Source organism: Sorex araneus, chromosome X (genome assembly GCF_027595985.1).
Source record: "Sorex araneus isolate mSorAra2 chromosome X, mSorAra2.pri, whole genome shotgun sequence".
Classification (NCBI taxonomy): domain Eukaryota; kingdom Metazoa; phylum Chordata; class Mammalia; order Eulipotyphla; family Soricidae; genus Sorex; species Sorex araneus.
In genome coordinates, this window is record NC_073313.1 from 361,329,791 (window position 1) to 361,357,038 (window position 27,248).

Below are 27,248 nucleotides of genomic sequence, written 5' to 3' on the forward strand. Positions count from 1 at the left end.
GATCCAACCCGAGTCAGCCATGTGCAAGATAAGTACCCTACTCTCTGTACTGTGGCTCCCATCCCTCTTATTTGAGGTGCCATGAATGGCAGAGCCTCAGCCATGCGAGACCAGTCTGCTACTGCAGTGCTAGGCTCCCAACCCTCAGTTCCTTTGTTCATAAAGAGTTTCTGATGTGTGATCAATCCCCATATTCTAAAGAGGCAGGCGGTGGTTGCTAGGTATTTGCCCAATCAGTCTAGAATGCCAGAGGGCATAGTTCTAGGGAGGCCCCTCCCCCCAGTCCAGATGGTTCTATCCATTCCATGCTGTGGTCTGCCTGTTTCTCATGTGTTTTGTGCCACATGAGTTTGCTTAGCAGGCTTCACCGGGGCACCCTGAAGAGAACTCCAACAAGACCAGGCATTACAGTGCCTTCCTGTGCTGCCCAAACCCCTCCTAGAGTGAAACAAAGTAGCTAACACAGTTAAGCCACAATGTGACATTATCTTGAAACATCAAAAATCATGGGGTGAGAGAATAGTTAAGTAACTGAAGATGTTTAATCTACAGAAAACTTGGGAAACACATGATAGCTATTGTTAAATACTTAAAAGGGCAATCACAAGAATGACTAGGTTTGCTAACAACACCCATGGTAAAATTTATAGAGGTATACTCTGACTTGATACAAAGGAAGTTTTGAAACATGACTGTCTAGAACTATTCAAGTAGGGTCAGCTGGCCAGTGACCGCACAGTTCGGAAGCAGGAGCAAGTAAGGTCTGGGCCACTGATGGACGGCTAGGGTGTCTGTGGTGTCCCTTGGCTGAGGACGCTGCTTCTGTCCAATGGATGACAAACCCCTCGCCACGGGCCTGTGTGTGGGCAACTAGAAAAAGGAAGTCTGGGGAGGCCGGAATCGTGGATCCTGGGGTCAGAGAGGCGCCTTCACGCAGACACCATTTCCAGTTCTCCAAACACCCAGTCGTGTGGCTGGAAACACCCAGTACCTTTACTTCGCTGTGCTACTTCACAAGGTGCTCAATATGAGCAATTCCGCTCCCAGGCCTGCGGCAGGCCTGAGGATTTCGCAGGAGCCTGGGAGATGGAGGGAGAGCCCTCTGCCTGCAGGAGGCTGTGGCGATCAGTCTGTGGGCGAGAGGGGGCTAAGGAGTCCCGGGGAGGCAGGGCTAAGGTCCGGGCTGGCAGCACTGTCCAGGCAGGCCCTTCCTATGGCTGTTTCTCGGCCGACTCATCCCGAGGGTCCCGTGTGGGCCTGACTAAGGACTAGGCAGAAGGCGATGGCTGGCGGGGGGGAAGTCAGGCGCTGTCGCCGGGGAGGACGGCTGGAACATAGCGCTGAAGTGAGCCCGGCTCTCAAGCTGCATCCGGTGACCCAGCGGGGAGGTGAGTCCACGGACAAAATGGATCCGAACCAGCCCTGACTGGCCCCCTGACACCAGCCAGCCGTAGGAGTCCAGGTTGGGGCTGAAACGTACCTGTGGAGAGCAAACAAGAGAGGCTCACGGTCGGTGAACTAGCAGAGGCCACGCTGCCGGGGCAGGACAGGGCCGTGGCGGGGAAGAGGCGGGAACGGGCAGCGGCGAGTGAGCTCTGGAAAGCTTTAAGTCGCTTCTTAAAACTTTCCCCACTCACAACACCTTTTCAGATGGAGGAATTACTACGTGATCCCGGGTACACAAGTGTATAAAACAGATATACAGATCAAACACTTACTGATAACAAGTCATAAAGAAATTTTTATTTTCAACAAATTCTTTTTTCTATTTTGGCAACCCCACATCTACTTACACGACCCCAGAGGGGGTCACAGCCAGTTTAAGACGCCAGGCTCAGGGATGAGGCCGCCTGGCCGGAGCAGACCCGGGGGGAATGGGGACCAGACAGCGCTTACCTTGTGAACAGCCTCCAGCTGCAGCCTGTCCAGGCAGAGCTGGGCGTGCCCCTCTCCCTCCTGCATGCGCAGTATGGGCTCCCGACGGAGCAGGTCGTGGAAGGAGCCCTGGGGAGGGGTCGCGAGAGAGGGGGGAGCAGCCTCTTAATCTGGAATCTTTGGGAACGCCCGACGAGCTCTCCGGTACCATGGAGACGGACGGACGTTTTCTAGGGTTTTCTAATGCCACACCCATTCTCCTGGCCTCAATTTACCAAGTCTGTATCCTGAAAGAGCAAGTAGTGGTGGTTCACGGTTTCAGCGTAGGTTCTCGCCTTGGGAGGAGGGTTGGGGGCCCCGGTGGAGGCCGAGTGGTCTTCATCCTCATGCCTGTCCTGGTAAGGCATCAGGTCCGCTTTATAAACAGGCTGGAAAGGAGACGAGATGATCAGACTCTACACCACCAAAGACAAGACGCAGAGAGAAAACTACCTTTTGCATGGAGGAAGGGCGTGTGTTTAAACACATACGCAGATACGCAGGCTAGGAAGATTATGTAGATGCCAAGACTCAGGGATTAAACACTAGGGCTGAGATACCTCAAACTAATTTCTACGCTCCTACTCAGTTACAATCCTAATCTGGGAGGCCACGTGGCTCAGGACCCAACAGCTGCCATTAGAGATTCATATACATACAAATCTTCGTTCTGCAGGTCGCTTGACATTTATTGGGTTCAGGGCCATATCAGGCAATATGGCTGCAATGAGCTCCCCGGAAATATCTCCTGCGGCAACTGTCCCCAGCCAGTCAGATCCGGAAAGACTCTAATAGGAAAAGACAGAATTAATTAATTCATTCACTCACTCACATTCAGTCTGTGAGCTGGCAACAGTTACTGACTCTTGCATGTATAAACCACCAAAGACACACACACACACACACACACACACACACACACACACACACTCACTCACACACACAGAGAGCTGTAGAGTCTTAGGATGACAGAGACACCAGACACACATGTCCCTCACAACAGGGATCACACAACCATCTGTCCCTGTGCTCAGAACAACTGCTTCTCCCTGCCCAACACCAGGAGGGAGAGGGAGTCATTTCCTGGGAATGAGGGAAGGGAGGCTCACCCAGACGGTGCCTTTTCGAGGGGCAGTGAAGTAGGCCTTGAAGCCAAGATAACCAGCATCAATGTAGTGAATCCCACAGAGTCCGAAACTGTAAGAGAAAGAAAAGGTCAAATCCGCCCTTCCTAAGGTTCCTCTCACTCCTCCTAGACTCCGCACTACCTCAATAACAGGATCCTCCGCCCCCTCTCCTCACAACAGCCCGACACTCTATGCCCCCAGCCCGTGGGCCTGTGCCCGGGCTCCTCCGCTCGCCATCCTGCCGTACGAGGCATAGCAGTTGTCCTGAGCCACGGTGACACCATTGTAGGGGAGCAGCCAGGCCAGCTCTGTACTCAAGAATCGCTTGATAGAGTTTATGGGCTCATAAGGTCGTCGAAGGTCCCAGAATTTGATTTTCCGGTCACTCCCCGCAGAGACTAGGAAATGGCTGTGGAAGGAGGAGAGGGGACAGATGGCACTGAAAGGGGCCTGAGAGAGCCTCCGGCTGGCCGCAGACTCCCCTCCGCGTCGGTCCCTGCCATACCTGTTTGCTTTGCACCACTGAAGGGTGCGCACGGCCTGGTCGTGCGCGAGGATGCACTGGAAGGGGTAGAGCTTCAAGGAGCCGTCGGACAGCCGGATCCGCTGCAGGGGCGAGTTAGTGGGAAGGTTCCAGAAAACCACCATGCCTGAGACAGGGACAGAATGTGTTGTTATTAAAAGCAGATTCTTTCCTCTGTGCTCTAGTCTCTTCCTCTGGGTTCCTGTCTTTGTCTTCCACCCTCGGATCTGACCAGAGGATGGGAACAGGGCTTATGAGTAGCTCGAGAGAACATTCCCGCCATGATATCAAGACTTACCCTGACATTTTAGCTCTAATTCTCATCAACAAGTAATCGCTCTTTTCAGGGATTTGATCCCTGGCACCACCAGGGGTTGTCCCTGAGCACGGAGTCAGGAGTAAGGCTTACCAGATATGGCCCAAAAACAAAAATAAAAGAATATGGCTCCCCCAAATAAAAGTAAAAGTAGGCAATATAATTTGGCCATGGAGGTGGAGACAGGCAATCATGTCAACAAAGGATTATGATGCAGAGGCCGGAGCGATAGACAGCAGGTAGCGCATCTATCTTGCACATGGCTGAGTCAGGTCTGATCCCCGGCACCCCATAGGGTCCTCTGAGCCCCGTCAGGAGTGATCCCTGAATGCAGAGCCAGGAGTAAGCACTGAGCACCACAGGCTGTGGCTCCAAACCGAAGCAAACTATGATGCAGTCATTGGAGAACTAAGAGCAAAACAGCATCAAATATTCCACACCATGACAATGTAGGAATCCCCTCCCCCACAGAAACCCAGTTGAACGGGGATGTCAGGAAGAGCGTGGATCTGTTTTCTTCCTAGCACAGTACCTAAGAACACAACTAACCTGAAAATAACCCATCATGTTTGAACCACTTGCTCTTATTTACCAATTTTATTTTCCTTCCCAATTTATTTTCCCTTTTAAAAGTATCTTGAGGGGCTGGAGTGATAGCATAGCGGGTAGGGCATTTGCCTTGCATGCGGCCGACCCGGGTTCGAATCCCAGCATCCCATGATGCTGGGCGGTCCCCTGAGCACCGCCAGGAGTAATTCCTGAGTGCAGAGCCAGGAGTAACCCCTGTGCATTGCCAGGTGTGACCCAAAAACAAACAAACAAACAAACAAAAAAGTATCTTGAGCACTGGAGACAGAGTATAGGAAGATGCCTGTCTCGGCTAAGGCTACCCTGGCTCCTATCCCCGGCACCACACATGGTTCCTGAGCCCCACCAGGAGTGATCCCTCAGCTCAGAGCCCAGCGCAAGGCCAAAGCACAGCTAGTGGAACCCAAAATCCAGAAGAAAAGGAAGTATCTTTAGGGGGTTGGAGTAATAGTACAGTAGGTAAGGCGCTTGCCTAGCATGCAGCCGACCCCAGTTTAATCCCTGGCACCGCACATGGTCCCCCAAGCGCCAAGAACCACTAGAAGTGATCCCTGAGCACAGAGCCAGGAACAGCCCCTGAGTACTGCCAAGGAGAGTCTGAAAGCCGCCCCACCCACACTAAAAGAAAATGCTTACATGCGAGTCAGGGAGATAGTTCATGGGCCAGGGCCCATTTCCTTGTGTGAGCAAAGACCCGAGTTCAATCTCCAGGACCACGTGACCCCCTGAGCATTGCTGGTGGTGGCCCAGGGACCACCAATATTGCTGGGATTATTATTGAACTATCAAGACTACTTGGCCCAAGGTGGTCAGGAGAAACCCCTGGGACCGGGAGCACTGCTTGGGAGCCTCCCAAACAGAAGAAAGAGGTGGGGTTCATAGTATGCTCGCAGGAGCCCCAGTCTGTCCCCGGAGGGTGATACCCCTGAGCAGCAAGCAGGGAACAGTCCCTGAGAGTTGTCCACAAACAACAGGAACAACAGAGCACTGCTTCGAGAGTCAGGTCCCACTGTCACAGACTGCTCCCCCATGCCCTCCACTCCTCCTGTTCGCACTGCTGTGCCTCTCCAGCAGTGCGGGGGGCCGTCAGGGCTCCAGCAGCCGATGCTACGCTGAGGGGTGACACCCCCAGGCTGATGCTTCAGCCCCTGAGTCACCTCCCTGGCCCCTGCCACTCTCTTCGGTAACTCGATCTACAGTGAACGCCATGAGATGCTCATCTGCTCTGAGTTTTCTCCCACCCAAGTACTAACCAGGCTAGTACTTTAGCTGTTAGCTTCCAAGAGCAGGCAAGATCGGGCGTGATTACGGGGGAAGGGCTATAGACGGCTTTTAATTTTTCTGAGTAGAAAACAACTCTAGCGGCCTTTTTCTTCTTCCTTCCTACACTGCTTGAATATTTATCTCTGCATCATGCCCAGATTCAAAACCAAGCAGCCAACCCACCCCCAAAGACAACCACCAAGAGGCGAGCATCAGAGGTTCCGGGAGCACTGGCTCCCTGTGCTCGGCTGGTTCCTTACCGTTGTAGTATCCAGCCGCGAGGTGGTGATGGGGCCGGGTGGGCATCCAGGCCAGGCTAAGGCACTGCCCACACTCAGAGGGGTCTGTGGCTTGCATGGAACCCACCTGGAGGGTGGCCACACACTGTACCTGCAGCGACAAGAGGCAGGGTTAGGGGGACAACAGGCGGGGGGGGGGGGGCGGGCTGGGCCGCACCGAGGCAGGCTCCTCACTCACCTTATAGATGGCGGGCTTCATGGCATCTGTGGGGAAGAGAACAGAGGTCCGGGCTCCTGATGAGGCTACGGCCCGCGGGATTCTGCCCTTGCTCTGCCCACCCTGACTCTCAGCCCCCTCCAGAAACCTGTCCCAGGAGTGATGCCATCCCGCCAATGGGTACGTCCGTCCCGCCACTGCTCTCTCCTCTGCTTACTGGCACACCCTTCCCTTCGCCTGCATGGTCCATATTTTTCTCTCCCTTCTGGCTAACACTCATATTCGCACATTGACATGCACTATTTCTACTCCCCAGTACAACAAGCTCAACCTTCCTCTGCCCCCACCTGCTGGCCAGCCACCAGCCTTCCCAGAGCTGTGGCGACAGCCACCTTTCCTCCATCAGCCCAGGGCCCCGCCCGCGCCTCCCTCCCTCCCTGTTTCCTCCTAGAACAAGAGTCTTCCTCCAACAAGACAATCTATGTGCTTCTGCGCAGGCAAGAACAGGGGGGCCAGGAAGAGGGCCCCTCGGGTGCCTAAGCCTTCAGCAGGAGGACACGAGACAGTAGCCCAGAGCAGTGAGGGGGCGGGCCGGGAGTGGGGTGTCAGGGGAGCAGGAAGAGGGGGCCGTGGGCCTGCAGAGGAGACTTGCAAGAACAAAACGTGATGTCAGAGCGGAGAGTGTCAGGGGAGCGGGCGGGCCCCGCCCCCACCTAGCTGCGCTTCTCACCTGGAGGCTGCAGAGCCAGCAGGGCCTCGGGGTGCGGGAGACTGAAGAGCAGCACCTTCCCGTCGGAGCAGGCAAGAGCCAGGAGACCCAGACGGGGCAGAAGCGGAGCCTGGAGGGCGAGACCAGAGCCGGGCTGGGCCCCTCAGAACCCTGGAGGCGCTGGGCAAAGCCACGCTCCCAGCTCCTTCCTCAATTCACAAGTAGCCGGGGCTCTTGGTCCTGGCCCCGGGGACACCCACAGTCAACGGGAGGTACCTTCCGAGGGGTGCTCGGGAGCTCCCAGGCCCCACTGGGGCAGAACTTGAGGTCCCAGATGCAGCCGTGGTCACAAGCAATCCCATAGACGAAGTGGGCCCTGTTGCCAGCGCTGAGAAGGAGCACACGGGAGAATGGGGGGGAGAAACGGCGCCCCATCCTCCACCCGCGCCGCCTCCCCCTCCCCCTCCCCCGCCCGGCCAGTGTCCCCGCCCCACCTCACCAGCTCTCTTGCTGCAGGGTCCCCAGGCCCCAGAACTGAAGCAGCCCAGGGCCGGAATGCAGCTGGCTCAGAGGGTGCGTCTCATTCATGTCGGGGCTGGAGAAAAGGGCCACATACTGCGAGGCGACGGCCCCCTCCGGCACCGGGCACCAGTCCAGCGCCCAGAGCGGGCCCCCCGTGAAGAAGGACAGATCCCAGCGCTCGGGGTGTGCCGTGATGGAGCTGAATCTAGAGACAAGACAACCGTGGCATGAAGAACTCGAAGGCAGAGAGAGTGTGAGCAGGGCAACGGACAAACAGGGGGTATCCAGGCCAGGGGCAGCTATCCACAGACGGGGCGTGTCCAGGCCAGGGACAGCTATCCACAGAAGGGGCGTGTCCAGGCCAGGGACGCTATCCACAGAAGGGGCGTGTCCAGGCCAGGGACGCTATCCACAGAAGGGGCGTGTCCAGGCCAGGGACAGCTATCCACAGAAGGGGCGTGTCCAGGCCAGGGACGCTATCCACAGACGCTATCCACGGCTATCCAGTCTGAGAACCAAATGAGTTTTTCAGTCCTGACAAGGCCTGGAGGAACCCAGCGCGTGTAAGGCAGCCATGGCAGCCCACTGACCCCAACTGTGTGAAGCCTAGAGAAGGTGGAACTACAGAGAGGGGTCAGGAGAGTGGGGGTGGGGATGGAAGGAAAGAAGCAGAGCGTTTTCAGGGCAATGACGCCACTCTGTGTGACACTCCAGTGGTAGACACATGTCACTGTATGTCTGTCTGGACTTAACGGCATGTACACCACCAAGGGTGACCCCCAAAGTAGACCATGGCCTTTATGTGACAATGTGGGTCCCGGGATCGTGAACTGCCGTGCAGTGCCCGGGGTGCTGAGCGGCGGGGGTGGGGAGGAGGTATGCGTCTCCGTATGTGCGATATCCCTTTACCTTCCCCCAGGGTCCAACTCTGCTGATCCTTACACTGCTCTAACGCACTATCTAGAAATGAGAAAAAGGTAACAAGGACAGAGGGGCAGCACGACCTGAGCTTGTCAGGAGTGGCCTAAGCAAGGGCCAGACCCTCAGGAGAGCCCGGGGGCCACGGTCCTCAGCCCTGTCGCGCCTCCTCCAGACCTGCGGGGCTGGGGGAATTCTGGACCAGGCTGCCCGGGCCCATCTCCAGTCACCATGCCCCTGGCCCTGCAGACCGGAAGGCGTTCCCGCCCTGCGGACCACAGGGGCCAGCACCGGGGAAGGACAAGGCTAATCTGCCCGTCTCTCGAAACACCCATTTCTCCTCTCTCTGCCTCCGCCAATCCCAAGGCAGGCGGCAGAGACGCAGCGTCACCTGTTTATCCGGTAGAGGGTGCCGTCCTCGGGAAGCCCTTCGCGCTGGACAGAGAACAGCGGCGACTTCTCCTCCTGGGGGAGGTAGGGAGCCGCCTCGCTGGCGAAGGGAAAGAAGAGCTTGGATCGGAGGCGGGTTCACTGGGCCAGGGCGCTGCCAGCCTCCCTTCAGAGCCCTCTCTCGACTTACAGTTCAGACAGTAAGTGCCACTTCCAGGCTAAAGGGATCCATTCTGCAAACTCCCAGTAGGAATGCTTCTGCTCTCGGCTAGAGGAACAGAAGCAGCCCTCGTGAGCGCGAAACGCTCGTGCAGTGCCGTGCAGACGCTCTCAGGGACTAGGGGCGCGAGTTTCCATCTGTGCTGCCCAATACTCGAGACAACACTTCAAAGGGGACCAGTGTAACTTGGATGCCAGCTTGGTCTTGTCATTTTGTTGCTCCGACCACTCCCAAGCTGTGCTTATCCGAGGCTCTAGCATGTCAAGCCTGGCTCCAGCCCTTTGAACCCTCTCTCCAGCTCCTAAATCTTTTTGTTTTTCTTAAATCTTTGTTTGGGGTCACACCCAGTGATGCTCAGGAGTACTCCTGGCTCTGCAATCAGGACTCACTGCTGGTGGCGCTTGGGGAAGGACCATAAGGGCTGCAAGGCAAGCGCCTGACCCCCTGTACTCTCCCCAGCCCGCTCTCATTCTCATGAGCTTAAACAGAGGGCGCCTGAGGCCAGCACCGCTGTGGCACCATGCCATGGAACAGCATCACTTTCTGCCTTCCGGGTGCCTTCCTCCTTCCCAGGGCCACACGCATGGAGGGTTCTCAGTGCCCCCCAACCCCCGGTCGCCCCAGGCCCTGTTCCCAGCCTCACAGGTCTTTGGTGAGATGGAGACATTTCCAAACCGGAGCCATGATGTGGTTCGGCAAGCCGTTGGGGGCCACGCCCCGGCAGTGCGGCTTCTGCTTCTGAGGAGCAGACGGGGAGAAGGAGGTTATTAGAAGCCTAGAAGCCGAACAGACCCGCCAGGGCACAGCCTTCTCGGCTTCCCACTTTTTCTTCCTTTCTGTTTTCAGTCTTGGGGCCATACCCAGTGGTACTCAGGACTTACTCCAGGTACTGTGCTCAAGGACCACCCCTGGCAGTATTCAGGGGCCCCTGTGGTGCCAGGAACCGAGCGAGTGAGCACCTTCCCTCCTGTACTATGTCTCTGGCCCTGCTGGGCTGTCCTTGGCACGATGCCCCCTCTGAATCTTTAGCTGCAAAGTCTTCTATTTGAACCCTGACGGTAACTTCTGTGCCTTTTGCTCCTGCATTGAAACTGAAAAGCCTGTCACCTACTTCCTGGGCCTCTTCCCTGATACCCCCATGGCCTCTGACTCAGGGGACTCCCTTCTGCTTCTCGAAACTCCTGAACTGTGGATGCTCCTTCTTCTTGTCACCTAATATCCCTTCGCAGGCTCTCCCTTCCTCTGAGCAGTGTGACTGATAATTCCGTCCCCCAGAGTCCCTTTTTCTTCTCAGCACTCAACTCAATATTCTTGGTCGTCTGCTCCTATGTCCTGGGTTTAGATGACCACTTACACAGACAGCTCCATAAATGGAGACTGGTCCAGTTTCAACTTCTCTACAAGTCTTAGATTCTGGGACTGGAGTGATAGCACAGCGGGTAGGGCGTTTGCCTTGTACAAGGCTGACCCAGGTTCGATTCCCAGCATCCCATATGGTCCCCTGAGCATGGCCAGGAGTAATTCCTGAGTGCAGAGCCAGGAGTGACCCCTGAGCATCGCTGGGTGTGACCCAAAAAGCAAAAAAAAAAAAAAAAAAATATCTTAGATTCTTACCAAGGCAATGGTGAGCCATGTTAGAGCCTAAGGCAAGAAGAAAAGTCATACCGGTCCTGTCTTAATTTAAAATGTGGAGATTGGGGGGCCAGAGTGATAATACAGTGGATAAGGCGCTTGCCTTGTGTGTGGCTGACATGGGTTCGATCCCTGGCATCCCATATGGCTCAAAAACATTGCCAAGAGTAATTGCTGAGTGAAGGGCCAAGAGTTATTCCAGAGCACAGTTGGGTGTGACCAAAAACCAACAAAGTAATAAACTTTTAAAAAATAGACATTGTTCTTGTTTTGGGTTGAAACCCAGAGGCTCTATACTCAGGGGCTGCTCCCAGCAGTACTCAGGGGACCATGTGGTGCCAGGGATTGTACCCAGGCCTTCACTATGCAACTCTGAACCTAAAAATGTAGGTATTTTTGTTCACAACAGATTTGCTGTAATCATTTTAGCTTTTGAAAATGTTGCGTCAAGGGGGTATGTTGCTGCCAGCAGGTCAACCTGTACCTGCAGGGCAAGTGCATCAGCCTGATGGTGCCTTCAGGCTTCCTGATACCCCAAAATTACTGCTGTGCTTTTGACTGGACCCCAACAACTTGGGACCAAGTTCACCAAGAAACTAAATGGCCAAAATTTAGGTATGTGGGAGCCACACCCACAAACCACATCCGGCTCCGCTATACAAGCTCACTTATTGGCCTTATTTCAGAGACCCATAAATAAATCTCAAAAGAGATCAAAAGGCACAACTAATCTCGGACCTGTGCATGGCTGAACAGACTGCGGTAAATTGGGGGGTCGGGGGTTTGGGTTGGCCTGTGCCTGCCCAAGCAGAGCCCCCAGCAGCCGCTTGTTTCCACAATCCAAAATCGCCACCATACCCCCGGCCTGACTCCACCGTCTCAGGACAGACCTCAACAAGATACAGCACTGTCACTGTAGCACTGTCATCCCGTTGTCCATCGATTTGCTTGAGCGGGCACCAGTAACGTCTCCATTGTGAGACTTGTTGTTACTGTTTTTGGCATAACAAATATGCCATGGGTAGCTTGCCAGGCTCTGCCGTGCGGGTGGGATACTCTTGGTAGCTTGCCGGGCTCTCCAAGAGGGACAGAAGAATCGAAGTCGGCCGCCCTACCCGCAATCTGCTAAAAGTTCAGGTATGCGGGTTTTGTGACTGAAATCTTCAGGCTTTCTCAGAGCTGGGGTGGGCTACCTCTCCCCACTTCCCAATACTCCTGGAAGCACTGGCAGTCACCCCCACGAACCAACTCCATTGCCATCATGTAAGCTCTACTATAAACCTTGCTTCAGAGACTCATAAATAAATCTCTAAAGAGTAAAAAAAATGTTGCATCAAAATATTTACCTTAAGGGTGAAAATAAGATAGTACGGGGCTAAGACACAAGCCGTGCATGCAGCCAGCCTGGCGATACCCAGCACTGCAGTGTCCCCCAGCAAGGCAGGGCTATTGCTTTCCGCTTTTTTTTTTTTTTTCTTGAGGGGAGGTTTGGAGCACAGATGGCAGTGCTCAGGGGTGACTCTGACTCTTAGCTCTGCACTCAGAAATTGATCGTGGTTGTGCTCAGAGGATCACATGGGTGCCAGGGATTGAAACCAAATCGGCTGCGTGCAGGCAAGTACCCTCCACTCTGTGCTCTCTTGAGCCCGTCTGTTTTCCTTTCTTTCCTCTTTTCTTTCTTGGGATTGCTCAGGGCTCATCCTGGCGGTGCTCCATGAGCACGTGAGGCTGCAGAAGGAACTGGAGGTGGGAGCATGCGGGGCAGCGCCCACACCTCTGGCCGGCCCCTGTCTGTTCCCTAACACAGGATGACACTCGGCATAGGAATGAATGAGCCCGGGACCCGCGGCCAGCTGGCCTGTCCCTTTCCCCTGCCTCTCTTCACCAACACCACACACACCAGGGCTGCCTGCTGACCCCCTTGTGGCCCTTCTGACCCTCCCCCCCTTTCCTGACCCCTGGTTACCCCGGAGGAGGATCCTCGGTGGGTGCTTCGGGACACCGTGGGCTCGGGGTCGGAGGAGTTTTCACTGGGCACCTCGCTCTCCTCTTCGTCTTCAGCCTCCACCTGGAGGACGAAGTCCTCATCCTGCGTGGCGGTGGCCTCGTCTCCCCCGGCACAGGCTGCCTGCGGCCGGCCTCTGCTCCGCTTGGTGGGGCTGCTCGCCTTGGCATTCTCGGGACAGGCCACGGGGGCGGGCAGGGTGGTCGAGAGCTCTTCAGCCAGTTCCTGAAGATACAGAAGCGCCCTGTGGGACGGGCAGAGTCAGAGCCTCTCGGACACTCGTGGGGCCCGCTCCAGACACCTGGCCGACTCTGGGCGCACCGAGGCAGCGATGCGTTCCCCTCCCCTCGGGCACATCGAGCAACAGAAATCCAGGCATGGAAGTGACCTGGCCAAGGAGCATCAGATAACTTATGAGGGAGGTCCTCGGACACCAAGTCCAAAGCGTGTCCACTCTCCCAGAGCCGAGGGCCCAGCAGGGCCAAGGGAAAGAATGGAAGGACACGCCGAGCAGCGGGAGTGGGGAGGAGGCCGGCGGGAAACCTCTCAGACAGGGGGAGCAGCGAGCCGAGCAGCCGAGCAGCCGAGGCAGGAGCTGGAAGGTGGCACCCAGACCCAGGCCCCGCCCCGCTTACCTGATGCCTCAATCCCCCAGCCTTTCCCCCATCCCCCCTCCACCAAGCCGTGCCCCACAATCCTTACACTTGGGCAGCCCTTCGGCGGGGTCGTTCCCCAGGGGGGGTCTCAAAGTCCTCGGGGGGCCGCTTAGGAAGTGGAGACTCCGGCTGCTCTAGGTCTTTCGACAGCTTCAGCAGGAGCATGTCCCCCTTGGCCTTTCTGGCGCGTTTCTTGGGCATGGGGGCGGGCAGAGGGCTGGACTGGTCTAAGAGGCCAGGAACCAGAGGGGCCGGGGGAGGGACAGGCTGCTGGGACCTCTTGGGGCCTCTCCGAGTCCTGCCGCCTCGCTTCCGGCCAGGCTTTGTGGCCCGAGGCTTGGAGACCTTCGCCATCTCTGAAGGAAGATCTGTAGAGAAGAATGTGGGTCTGTGAGATGGGACCGGCACTCAAACCTCTGTCCGTCAGCTCCTGTGAGCTCAGCCTGCTCGCGTCCTTCTCAGCACGGGGAGGTGTTGGAGCATCGCTCTAAACATTTTAGGATAACATGGTGTGTCCTTCCTCCCTCGCCACAGGAAGCTCAGCTTAAGCGCTCTGGAGTTGCTCCATTCCTTTGTTTATCTGTAACCTCTTCTCTGTGCTCTCCTCCCCTACCAGTTAATCACCTTTTTTCCCCTAACCAGATTCTATTAACTTGTAAGGTCAGATCCTTCTAAGGACACTAAACTTGTATTTTAAGTTAAATATTGTTTTTCCCCATCTTTCACATAGTTTACTTTAAAGCAATGTTCTTTTTGTATGGACACAGGAAGACAGTTAATATTATGCTTTTATAACTTGGGAGTTAATTGACTCTGTTAATATTCACTCCTAGACATCTACTTTCTTGACTTAAGCCTCAGTTGCCTCTAGTTGCCTAGCACCCCAAAAGCAGGGTCCCAATGAGGGAGATAATGGACCCACGGCAAGCTGTGAGCTACCCTGGCATCGAAATGAGCCAGGCCAAAGTGCCACAATAATTAACTATAAGTCAAGAGCACAGTCATGGACAAACACTGTCAAGACCCAAAAGAAGTAACTGGATAAAGACCCTGCTGGGGTTAGGGAGACTAACCGGGCCTGAGGACTGTGGTCTGGAATATATAGTGAATGTCCTCAGGAAGAACCAAACTATAAGCTGGATATATCTCTTACTGTGCCCATACAGAATGACATTGCTAGAAATGTTAGAAGTAAATTTGCTACAACTATTTAAGTGGACTCCTAGCTGAGGAAAGAAGGAAGCGAAACACCCTGAATGGAATCCTGCCCTCCTAGTAATCTGGAGTGATCTCCTTAGATGAGATTTTGTCCCTGAGTTAATCTCCTGGGGGAGTGGCCTCACCTCTCTTTGTTGATTGGTTAATGTTCAACCCACCTTTGTATCCCCACCCTACGTGGTATCTATATAACCTAGGCTGTAAGGATGGGCTGGGGGTCCCAGAGAGAGAAGAAGGAGAATCGGAGGAGAATGGAGAGGAGATTGGAATAAACTGCAATGGATACTGACCAGCCTGGCCCTCGTTCCTTCCTTCGCCTGCCCAGCGCCGTCAGCCTCCCCGGGGTAGGGGAAGCGGCGAGAGAGAGAGCGCTGAGAGAGACGAGCTGCCCTCCAGTAGACGCACAGGGAGGCAGGAGGACGAAAGGCCGCGGTACGTACCTGGCTCGTCCAGCCTGGACAGGCCTTCCAGCTCTGTGGGGAGCCTCCTCTCCTCGAGAGAATCCTCAAATCCGGGCCCAGGGGGCGCGAAAGACATCGCTATGGACGCCTCCGCATTGGTGGTTTCTGAAGGGGCCTCGACATCCAGCGGGCTGAGCGCCTCTGGTCCCGGAGAGTCTACCACAGTCACGGTCCCCACGGGGCCGGCCTCCCCCAGGGCAACATAGCCGACCCCGCAGGCATCCATCAGCACCCCCTAAAATGGCTGCCCCTGCACACAGAGACATACGGATGAGTAGCGGGCAAAGGCTGCTGGCCGAGGCTCCCGCTTTCCGGCCTGTGCTCCCCTCGCTCTCCCCCAGCCCAGAGCCTCCGCCTCCTGCCCGCTCCTGCACCAGCCTGGCCACGGCGCAGCTTCCACGGGGCGGCCTGACTCCGGGAACTGGAGTCGACAGGGAACACAGACAAAGCATGGGATTCATAGGCAAGTGCGAATGACGATGAGCAAATACTAAAATACTTATTTTTTGTTTATGCGCCTCATCCGGAGGTGTTCAGGGTTTACTTCTGGCCAGCTCAAGGGACCATGTGGGGTGCTGGGGTCCGAATCAGAGTCAGCTGCGTGCAAGAAAACACCCTACCGGCTGTACTATCATTCCAGCCCCGACTACACTTATTACAAGCCTACTACTGCTGAGTTACATACCCAGTCCTAATTTATTTAACTTAGCACTGTCCTCCTGTTGTCTGATTTGCTCGAGCGGGCACCAGTAACGTCTCCATGGTGGGACTTCTTGTTACTGTTTTTGGCATATTGAATATGCCACGGCTAGCTTGCCGGGCTCTCCGAGAGGGACGGAGGAATTGAACTCAGGTTAGCCGCGAGTAAGGCAAACTCTTAACTCTTGTACAATCTCTCCAGCCCTATAAAATTGTTGTAAAGCTATAGCAGTAGACAAACAATCTAGTGAAATAGATCACCTCCCTTAAAAAAAAGGGACGGGTTGGTGAAAGAAAGAAGTAAACCAAAGCAATACTATGAACCTCAGAAGCCGACGGGTTCTTATAACCGTCCAAGGAGCTGCCCTGGGCCGAGGAAGCTCGGGGTTGGCGCCAGGCTCTGGACCAGGTTCCAGTTTGATCTTCGGCACCACACGGTCTCCCAGGCACCACCAGGAGCCACAAGAGCACAGAGCCAGGAGTTACCCAGATCATTTACTACTGGAAGATGCAAACCAAACTGATGGAAGCTGACTGCCTGGAGGAGCACTAACATCCTTTTCTGTAAATGGGCCACTGATGGGACTTATTTAAAATTAAGTAAGAGCCGGAGAGCCTCAACATCAACCTTTATCTGGCCGGGAGAGGTGGGGACGCGGAGACAGTTCCACGGAAACACTTTCCTCACTAAAGAAAGCACAGAGATCTTTATTCTCTTCCACCCCAGAAAATCAGCTACAACCATGACGAAGGGCTGGTATGACAACACAGTGGGTAGGGCACTTGCCCTGCATGCGGCCAAACTGGGTTCAATCCCTGGTGCCCCAATTGACCCCCTGAGCTTGCCAGGAGAGATCCCTGGGAGCAGGGTCGGGACCAAGTCTGAGCACTGCAGGATGTGGCCTTCAAACAAAAAACCAACAGATAAACAAAACAATAGTCATTAAACCCCAAACAGAGACTTCCGATAGCCCCGACTCCAGGGGGGAACTCTCCCACCTCGAGGCCCCGCCATGAGGGGGTTAGGCAGATATCTCAGAAGGCTGCAGCCTAGACTCTCACACTCCAAGCCCCACCTGCAGCCTCTGGCACCGCAGGGTCCCCTGAGCACTGCTGGGAATGGACTCCAAACCAAACAGGGGAACCAACTCATCAGCCTCTGCGGGGAACTGCACAAACACAGTGTAACATCCTACAAATGAAGGTTCTTAACTGTCTCTCTTGAAGAAGCAAGAGTCTGAGCAGATTATAAACCAGAGACTATAAAACCAGCTCCTGGAAGAGAGCAACGCAGAATCTCTTGCCCCCCCCAACCCTCGCACACCTGGCTGTCTTCACCGGGGCCCTTCAGAGGGGGTGGGTTGAGTTTCCCTCCCTGCCCCAGCAGAGCCCCAGCAGCCGAAGACCTCTGGAACCCAGCCACAGCTATGCTCAAGGCCCCTCTCTACATGTTCGGAGGAGCCTCACGCATGAAGGAACCGGCAGAGGAACCCAGGTGTGCAGGACCCGGGGCTGAGATCTCCAAGCCTGCTCAGATCGGGACTGGGCCTCTTCCGCCCAGATCCCCCATTTTCCAGTAGCTAGGCGGTCACACCCACAAACTGCCCCGGCGCCCTTGTAATCCCATCAACGGCCAATATCCAGAGACTATAAAACCAAGACATCTTATAGCCTAGTTCTCCCTCTCGGAGAACTTGGCAAGCTACTGAGAGTTTCTTGCCCGCATGAGAGAGCCTGGCAAGCTCCCCGTGGCATATTCATATGCCAAAACTAGTAAAGAGCCAACTGTCTCTCTTGAAGAAGCAAGAGTCTGAGCAGATTATAAACCACAACAACTAGGTACTAAGAATACAATTTGATAATCAGTATCTCAATAGTAAATCTCCACCAGTAAGACTCCAGCTACATTGCTTTTTGATAAATAACAAGTCCTGACAAAAGTAGCACTGTAGCACTATCGTCCCGTTGTTCATCAATTTGCTCAAGTGGGCACCAGGAATGTCTCCACTGTGAGACTTGTTACTGTTTTTGGCATATCGAATACGCCACGGGGAGCTTGCCAGGCTCTGCCATGTGGGCGGCATATGCTCAGTAGCTTGCCAGGCTCTCTGAGAGAGACGGAGAAATCGAACCTGGGACGGCCACGTGCAAGGCAAACGCCCTACCCACTGTGCTATCGCTCCAGTCCCGACAAAAGTACTCCATTAAAAATCTTAAACAAAAAATGAGTCAGAAAGAGAGAGACAGATATAGAAAGATTGCACTCATCTATGGTATATAGAATAACAGAGTGGGAGACTAACACCCAAGAACTGTAGAAATAAGTACCAGGAGGTTGACTCCATGGCTTCGAGGCTGGCCTCACGTTCTGGGGAAAGGGCAACTCAGAGAAGCGATCACCAACTATAATGTAGTCGAAGGCCATGCGGGGGAAGGGAGTTGCGGGCTGAATGAGGGCTAGAGACTGAGCACAGTGGCCCCTCAACACCTTTATTGCGGGCCGTAGAAGCTAAATAGAGAGAGAGAACAGAAGGGAATGCCCTGCCACAGTGGCAGGGTGGGGTGGGGGGGAGATGGGATTGGGGAGGGTGGGAGGGACGCTGGGTTTACGGGTGGTGGAGAATGGGCACTGGTGAAGGGATGGGTTCCCGAACTTTGTATGAGGGAAGTATAAGCACAAAAGTACAAAAGTGTATAAATCTGTAACTGTACCCTCACGGTGATTCTCTAATTAAAAATAAATAAATTTAAAAAAAAAATCTTAAACAAAAAGGATACAAATGGGCCTATGCTTACATACTACAGAAAAAGAAATCAAATGCAAAAAACATAATTGCAAAAAACTTCTCCAGAAAATAAAAGAAAATGCACAATCAAATCTTTTTTTGTCTGTTTTTGGGCCTCACCTGGTGATATTCAGGGGTCACTCCTGGATCTGCACTCAGGGATCTGCACTGGAGGGGCTCAGGGGGCCACATGAGATGCCAGGGATTGAACCTGAGTTGGCCACATGTCAGGCAAACGCCTGATCTGCTAAACTATTCAGCACCCCCCCAACCAAATTTTTCTACACTAAAATATAAACAAAAGCAAAAAACCCAAAGCACCACCAGCATTCGCAAAATTCAAGAAACAGGACTCAAAAAAAGATAAGATGCCAGCAAGGAAGAGACTAAGCTGGCAGCCTAAAGGAAAGAAAATGAATAAAGAACAATACAGGCTGCAGAGACAATATGGAAGTGAAGCTCCTGCCTCGCCAAGTCAGATCCTGGTTCCATCCCGGGCCCCACGTCTGTGGCCTGAGCCCTCCCAGGAGCGGCCCCTGAACACAAAGCCTGGAGTAAATCCTGAGCACTGCTGGATGTGGCACAAAACCAAAAACCAGAACTGGTGCCCAGGGTCAGCCGTCCAAGGAAAGGGCTGGGCATGAGCTTTGCCTGCGGGAGACCCAGGTTCAATCCCACACGGAGTGGGGCAGAGGCCCCGAGCATTGCTAAAAATCCATCCCCTCATGGTCCCCTGAGCATGGCCAGGGGTGATTCCTGAGTGCAGAGACAGGAGTAACCCCTGTGCATCGCCAGGTGTGACCCAAAAAGAAAAAAAAAAAATCCATCCTCCCACCTGCAGAGAAAGGAGAAAATAGGAAGAATTGATGCTTTTAAAGAAATGAAAAATGGAACCAGAAAACACTTCTTTATTTAACAGAGGAAAATTTCCTGAAATAAAATAGGAATGCTTTTCTTTTTTTTTTGTTTGTTTTTTGGGTCACACCCGGCGATGCACAGGGGTTACTCCTGGCTCTTGCACTCAGGAATTACTCCTGACGGTGCTCGGGGGACCATATGGAATGCTGGGAATTGAACCCGGGTTGGCCACGTGCAAGACAAACACCCTACCCGCTGTGCTATTGCTCCAGCCCCAGGAATGCTTTTCTAAAAGAAAAGACCTGTCTGTGGATAGGGCTTGTGTGAAGAGATAAAAACCAGTAACAAATCATCAAGATTAGACACACTGAGTAAAAATATTAAAATTCTCATGAAAAAAATATCAGATCAGGGAGTCTGCCTTGCACATGGCAGACAATCCAGGCTCATCCCCAGAGCCCTCTCCAGTCCCCATCTGACCCCCGTCTCCCCCAGGTCATTCCTGAGCACAGGGCTGGAAGGAAGCCCTGGGCATTGCTGGGTGTGCCCAAAATAAAAATAAAAACAAAAAAAAAATCATCGGTCTTAGAGCTGTCAGAAACATTTGATGCCAGAAAATATAAAAAAACCACTAAAAGCATCAGGCCTTAGAACTGGCTCAGCATACAGAGCTCCCGCCTTGCATTTGTGAGGCCCAGACTGTCAAAAATCTTTTGGAAACCACAATGCCATTCTCAATATACATGCTTCTATGAATTAAAAGGCTTGGGCACCCTTACTTTGAAGAAAATCCACTTGAAGACCTAACTGACCTAATTTAGTTAGCTGAAAGACAAATCAAAATAAAGAACTTTCTATGGCATGCAAAGATTGCAATAAGCCTTTATCCTGAGTTTAAGAAACCATGAAAATTTCAACTATAAAGTAGCCCAAACTTAAAAAACTTAAAGGGCCATACCATAGGCCAATATCCTGAATGTAGTCGATTCAGACCAAGAAGTATCTCAATTCTGCCTCAAAGTTTGATAAATTAAAAAATGTAGGTTAATGTCATTCAACAATTTAATGTAGCGAAACACAAGACAACAGGAACTTGAATAGTATTTTATATATTTTCCTTTTAGCAACAATGAGAAAAACAAATCAACAACACATGATGGTAAGTAAGGAGCTGCTCTCTTACACGCCACTCCATTAAAGCCAGAGTCTGACGGACAAGTTCAAATGGGGATTGAAAATTCTCACCAAGTCTCAGGAGAGGTCCAAGAGATAGGACAGCACCAAAGGCCCTTGCCCTGAATGCAGTCAACCCAAGTCAACCCGGCACCGCATATGGTCCACAAAGCACCACCAGGTGTGGCCCAAAAACCAGTCACTGTCACTGTCATCCCATTGCTCATCGATTTGTTTGAGCAGGCACCAGTAACGTCTCTCATTGAGAGACTTATTGTTACTGTTTTTGGCATATCCAATACGCACGGGTAGCTTGCCAGGCTCTGCCGCTCGGGCTCGATACTCTTGGTAGCTTGCCGGGCTCTCCAAGAGGGGCGGAGGAATCAAACTCGGGTGGGCCTCGTGAAAGGCGAAAGCCCAACTACTGTGCTATCGCTCCAGTCCCAAAAACCAGTAAGAAAGAGTTTTGGGAGCCAAAAAGTGTTGTTGTTGTTGTTTTTTTAAGACCACACAATAAAAGATGGTTTTGTTTTGGCCTGGAGGTCAGACCCAGCAGTGCTCGGGGCTTACTCCTGACTGTGTTCAGGGATCACGCCTGGAGGGGCTCAGGGACAATATGCAATGACAAGGATCACTGCATGCAAGACAAGTGCCTTAACTCCTGTACTATTTTCCCAGCCCCAAGAGAAAGGACTGAAAATAGAGGCTGGGGGCTGGAGCACAGTGGCAGAAGGCATGCCTTGAATGTGTGCCACCCTGGGGTCCTGGCACCCCCCCACACCCACACATACACGTGATAAAAGGTGGTGTGTTTCGTAAAAAGCCAAACTTTTCATGCTTTTGAGAGCTATCTAAAACAAAAGAATGCAGGGCCAGGTGACAGCTGAAAGGTTTGAGCACAAGGTCCAGAGTTCAGTCTCTGGCCTCACACGGCCTCCAGAGACCAGCCAGGCATTACTCAGGGAGCCCCCAGCACTTCTGAAGTGGCCCTCGTGGCCCCCAGCACTGCTATACCCGAGCACGAATCCATCAGGCATCCACAGTCATCCGAAACACAAATCTTAAAAATAAAAGAAGAGAGGGACCGGTGTGATAGTACAGCGGGTAGGGCGTTTGCCTTGCATGCGACCAACCTGGTTCAATCCCCAGCATCCCAGTTGGTCCCCCAAGCACCGCCAGGAATAATTCCTGAGTGCAGAGCCAGGAGTAACCCCTGAGCATCACCAGGTGTGACCCAAAAAAGCAAAATATATTTTTAAAAATAACTAAAAATAAAAAGAGAAGTTTTGTAATGTTAATTTTGGGTGGGGGAGACCAGGATCTCATACATGCAAGGCCTAAGTTGTACACTGAGTCACATTCCTGGCCCAAGAACTACTAATGACAGACAAATTAAATTGACAACAGAGAAGATGGGAATAACATAGCCACCTCTATAGGGAACTCAAGGTTCTATTTCTCCCTAGCCAGTTCAGGTTAAGAGGTATTTATTACAGGGTATTTAATGAGTGACATCAAAGTATGACCTCTAAACGGTAGCAGCTGGAGGCCAGAGCAATAGTACAGCAGGCAGGGCGCTTGCCTTGCACATAGCTGACTCAGGTTCAATCCCCAGCACCCGGTGTGCTTTCCCAACTCTGGCCAGGAGGGATCCCTGAGCACAGAGCCAAAAGTCAGCCCTGAACACCCGCCAGGTGTGGCTCAAAATCTAAACAAAACAAAAAGAAAGAAAACAGCAACAGTAGCATTTGCAAATCTGGCCAGGGGGAAATTCTGAGACCTAATGAATGAGAGTTTAGGAACAAGCGTCTGTCAAACTGGGAAGACGGAGGACAGGTGCTGACTCCAGGACCACACAGCTCTCCCCTGCCAGGATGAGCCACCTACTGAACTGAGAAGCCACAGCCTGGGTGAAGAGCCCACAGCCGCCTCTGCTCTGACCAGGAAGTGACGGGCCTCTGCTCCCAGGTCCTGAACCACGCGGAGAGGGTTCCCTCGTGCCACTGATCACAGGGCACACGCTAGGATCTTTTGTCTTCTCAATTCCTCTCAATGCCACGTCTAGACCAACAGTCTGTCTCCACGCCATATAAGACTCTTGTTCCTCTGAGCCCAGGAGAGCTAAACCATAGCTACTGCACTAGCACGTCCTTTAAAATCGCTCAAGCATCCCACTCTCATCACTGTAGCTCCAGTGCTCAGCGAGCACCATGGCCTCAATAAGGCTTATCCACTGACAACCAAGTTCTCCCTTGTCGGCCATATCCCACCTACCCGAGATTTTCTATTGTAAATATTATGAACTTTCTTTTTGTTATTTTGTCCCAGCAGCCTGGAGAAATTAAAATTCTAGATTGAGGGCCAGAACACTAAGTACAGCAGGCAGGCAGGGTAGGGCCCTTCGACCCCAGCATACCACACGGTCTCCTGAGCATGCTAGGAGTGACTCCCGAGCACAGAGCCAGAAGTGCCCTGGGGCACTGCTGGGCATGCCCAAAGACCAAAAGGAAAAAAATTCTAGTGGGCAACACTGTCCACTGAAATGATGCGGAGTGTGGGGCGGGGACAGTAGTAGCTTCAGCAGCCACAGCTGGTGCTGCTTTCTATTGTTCACTTACAGTAGGTTCCAGGGCAGTTTCCCCCTCCGAGGGGACAGCTAGTCAAATGTGTCAGTGAGCTTCCGGCCTTGATGAACCCCCATCATCCCGCCTCCCCACCAGGTAGCCTGGTGGGTCCCCGGTGCCACAGAGCCTAAGCAGCACCAACTCTAGGGCCTGGCTGGCCCAGTGTCCCCAAGAGTGGCCCCCAGTCCTCCTGAGCACTGCTAGGGGGCTCCCTCCACACCACGGTTTTCGTTTTCTCAGGGATTTTGCCCAGCAGTAGAGCACACACATCACATGTATGAAGCTCCAGATTGAAGAACCTCCTCTACCTCTTACGATAAAGCACATGTGAGGTCTGAGCTTTCCTGCTAAGCCACACCCACCCTCAACTTTGTTGTCTCTGGGCAACACCTGGCAATGGTCAGGGGTTACTCCTGGCTCTGCACTCAGGAATCACTCCTGGTGGTGCTCAGGGGACCATATGGGATGCTGGGAATCGAACCCGGGTCGGCCCGCGTGCAAGGCAAGCACCTTACCCACTGTACCATTTCTCCGGACATCCCACTTTTTAATGGATTAGTTATACTCAAATGTTATATACGGAAAATGACACATCAATTTATAACAGTAAAAAGCTTCACAGCCAGAGAGATAGCTCAACTGGCTGGAAACACAATCCATTCAGATCTCCTGCTTTATGAATAGATCATAATGCTATTGTTCACCTTTTAGCACTATCTCTTCATTAAGGAAAAGTTACTTTCTTTTTGAAGTGGCATCACTATGCTGGGATGAAGGGTTTATTCATTTCAAAATGTGATACTATAAAATGACTCAGCAGGGGAAAACCAAATTCTATTCCTAACTTTCTATCGATACCCATTTGTGAGTGTGTGGGAAGGTACTCAGGGCCAGCTGGTTCATGGAGGCCATGCAGTGACAGGGATCAAACTTGGGGCGTCACACACACAAGAGATGAACCCCTCAGCCCCGAACCATCTCCCAGGCCCCAGGTCAGTACCCATGTTACCACACCCTTGCTAGTCTTTAATTTTTGCTAATGTGATGGGTGCAAACATTCCTTCCTACCGTATATATTTGCATCATCCTGCAGTAACTGAGGCTAGCAATTTCTTTTTATATACTGGCCGTATCTCTTATGAAATGCATGTGTCTGTAATTTGTCCATATTTCCAAAGGGCAAATAGGCTGACTGACCTATATGTAAAGTTATCTGTGATAAAGGTTTTTTTCCCCTCTGTATCTACCTGTTTAAAAAATCTTTCTAGGGGCCGGAGCGATAGCACAGCGGGTAGGGCGTTTGCCTTGCACGCGGCCGACCTGGGTTCGATCCCCGGCATCCCATATGGTCCCCCAAGCACTGCCAGGAGCAATTCCTGAGTGCAAAGCCAGGAGTAACCCCTGAGCATCGCTGGGTGTGACCCAAAAAGCAAAAAAAAAATAAACAAAAACAAACAAACAAAAAAAACCAACAAAATAAAAAATCTTTCTAAGAGCTGGAGAGTACAGCCGGTAGGGTGCTTGCCTTGGATGCGACTTACCTGGATTTGATCCCCGGCACCCATATGGTCCCAAGAACCCTGCCAGCAGTGACCCTATGTGCAGAGCCAGGAGCAAACCCTGAACACCACTGGATGTGGCTAATAAGTTTATGTTGGCTTTTTTTGTTTTTAGTCACACCAGACTATGCTCAGGGCTTACTTCTCTTGAGTCTCAGGGGATATGGGGTGTGGGGGATTGAACTCAGGTGGGTTACGTGCAAGGCAAACATCCTACCCAGGGCACTCTGCAGTCCCCCAAAAGTTTTTATTTAGTACTGTTTTTTGCTAAACTTGTTACATTTCGAATTAAGTCTTCATGGCTACTTTGTGTCTTCAAAAGGTATGGTGAAGTAGCTCAGTGTATGAACACATGGTTCAAATGCAAGAGTTCCTGGGTTCAAATCCCTGCACATACAGAAAAAAAAAAAAAGAGAGAGAGAGAGAAAGAAGAGACATGGGAGATGGAGGGAGGTGAGGAACACGGAGGGAGAGAACAATGTGCATTCCTCTCCCTGCCCCAACTGCTGTCAATTTTCTAGTTTGGGATAGTACATATAAGTAGCCCTTTGACCCATCTGAAATTTTCTTATCATAAGAAATATACATCTTAATTCACATCCATCTCTCCAGAATCTTTCGTCTGATACTGATCTTGCCTGACTCACAACTGTATTCCAAACCCTGTACACAGTAAGTGGAGTAACTTACCCTGTCCATTTGGATTACCAACTTCTCAAAGTACAAAAACCCATTTAAGGATTCATTTATCTGGTGGGGACTAGAGCTCAGTGGCAGGGCATTTATCTTGCAGGTATGAGGCCCTGGCTCCCTACTCACATACCCCTTCACTTTTCACAGGAGGCAGCAGCAGGGAATGGGGAGTGGGGATTAATTTTCATTTCCACAAAGAAAATTTGAGCACAAGGAAAGCCTGTAAATGTGTACTCTTGCACATTTTTACACCTGTACCGCATCTTAAACGGTCAGCTTGAAATCCCTTTAAATGAAACAAATTAGGTAACATTGTTGCTCCAAGGAGTTACTTTAAAAGGGGGTTAGAGGGAGAGAGCTAGATGCCTGGCTAGCGAGAGGCCCCGCTTTCCATCACCAGCACCGAGAAGGGAAAATAAAAGGTCAACATTTTGGTCTAATACACTGTATCCTGGTTCCTAAAGAGTTTGGTGTAATATACTATATCCCGTTTCCGGAAGTGTCCCTTACCATACACATCCTTACCGGTGATGATTTAGTGGTACCAAAAAAAAATGAGCAACTTTATTTGCCTGATTCTATTTATAACTTCCATTAAAAATAAACCTATGATCCACGTTACCCATGATTTCATCTATATGGCGCTGATCGAGACTGAAGCACTTAAACTTTCAAGGAAAGCCTAACGTCAGTGCACTGTCAACGAAAGACTTGTCCCAGCAACAGTGTGCGGTTGCCCCAGCCCGCCCTCTAACAAAGCGAGTCACCAGGGGTGGGGTGAAGCCGCCACCCCCGCCCTCCCCAGCAGACAGCCCAATGGCCGAGGGATGAGAAGCCCAGGCAGGGAAACATAACTGGCCCTTGGCTGCGCCAATGGGGTTGCAGCGCGCGGGGCACAACCCCCGGGGTTAGGCGAGCCTCCCGGAGGCCCCGGCTGGCACCCAGCAGGAGCAGACGGACCCCGAGCCGCTCGGGGGCTGCCACCCGGCCTGCCCATCCAGGGTCCTGAGCGCGCGCGCACCTTCCACTCCCCGCCGGGGCGCGCGCGAGCCCCGAACTTGGCCGGCCGGGGACGACTCGGGCTGGCCCGTGCGGGGGACGCAGCGTGAGCAGCGCCCGGGTCGGGAGGCCTCGTCCGTGCGCGCGGGCGGCAGCGGCGGCGGGGCGGGGGGGGGGGGGGCAGGATCCGCGGTCAGCGGACACAGGGGATGCTCGGGGGCCTCGGCGGGGCAGGAGGTGGCGGGCGCGACGGCTTCCGCAGGCGGTGCCGAGCGGGGAGGGAGGCGCGGAGCCGCGAGCGGGCTCCCCCGGAGCCACCGCGACGGAAAGAGGAGGGGCGGGCGCGATGGCGGTGCCCCCCGCACGCCCCGCGGCGGCACACTCACCCGCACCCAAGTCCTTCCGGAAGTCCCAGTTCGAAGATGGCGCCGCCCGTCTGGTCGCGGGCTGATGACGACAGCGGCCCGCGAGCCCGCTCCGCCGCGCCCCCCGCCCGAGCCGAGCTCCGGCTGCGCCCCGCGCCGCCCTCCTGGGGACCCGCCGCGGCCTCCCGCACACTCTCGCCTCCACAATGCAGCGCGGCGCGGGGCACGCTGCGGGGCCTTCTGGGAGATGCAGTGTCCAGGGGCGGACGACGCCTGCGCGGTGGCCGCCGGCGCCCCCTGCGGCCTCCCCCGCGCCGGGCCCCGCGCCGGCCCCTGGCACGGGGCAGCGCTGCCAGGCCCGAGGTGAGAGTCCACTCCCGCGGTCCCAGGCGAGGACAGAGACCCGCAGGCGCCTAGAGGCCTTGTCACCGGCCTCCCGATGATGACGCTAGCCGCCGCCGCGGGGCTGACTCCCCGCAGACCGGACACTAGTGAAGTCAAGGATGGACGGTGATCGAGACTGTCCAAGGGGGCCGGGTCAAGGGCCAGGAAAAGGCAAAACCTGGCCCAGCTC

General features: G+C 53.4%; 1 protein-coding gene across 1 annotated transcript; it reads right to left on the reverse strand.

Moving 5' to 3' along the window:
• Positions 1-510: 510 nt before the first annotated feature.
• On the reverse strand, positions 511-26,868 carry GTF3C2 (general transcription factor IIIC subunit 2). The gene is made up of 19 exons (XM_004618936.2): positions 26,696-26,868; positions 14,898-15,168; positions 13,286-13,607; positions 12,545-12,827; positions 9,590-9,684; positions 8,917-8,994; positions 8,728-8,826; positions 7,396-7,623; positions 7,173-7,284; positions 6,918-7,026; positions 6,209-6,234; positions 5,992-6,121; positions 3,547-3,691; positions 3,289-3,450; positions 3,024-3,111; positions 2,574-2,702; positions 2,151-2,303; positions 1,897-2,004; positions 511-1,480 (listed from the first exon to the last, which is right to left on the reverse strand). Exons 2-19 carry the CDS (start codon positions 15,142-15,144, stop codon positions 1,262-1,264), a joined length of 2,733 nt encoding a protein of 910 aa, XP_004618993.1. The 5' UTR covers positions 15,145-15,168; positions 26,696-26,868; the 3' UTR covers positions 511-1,261.
• Positions 26,869-27,248: the final 380 nt, after the last annotated feature.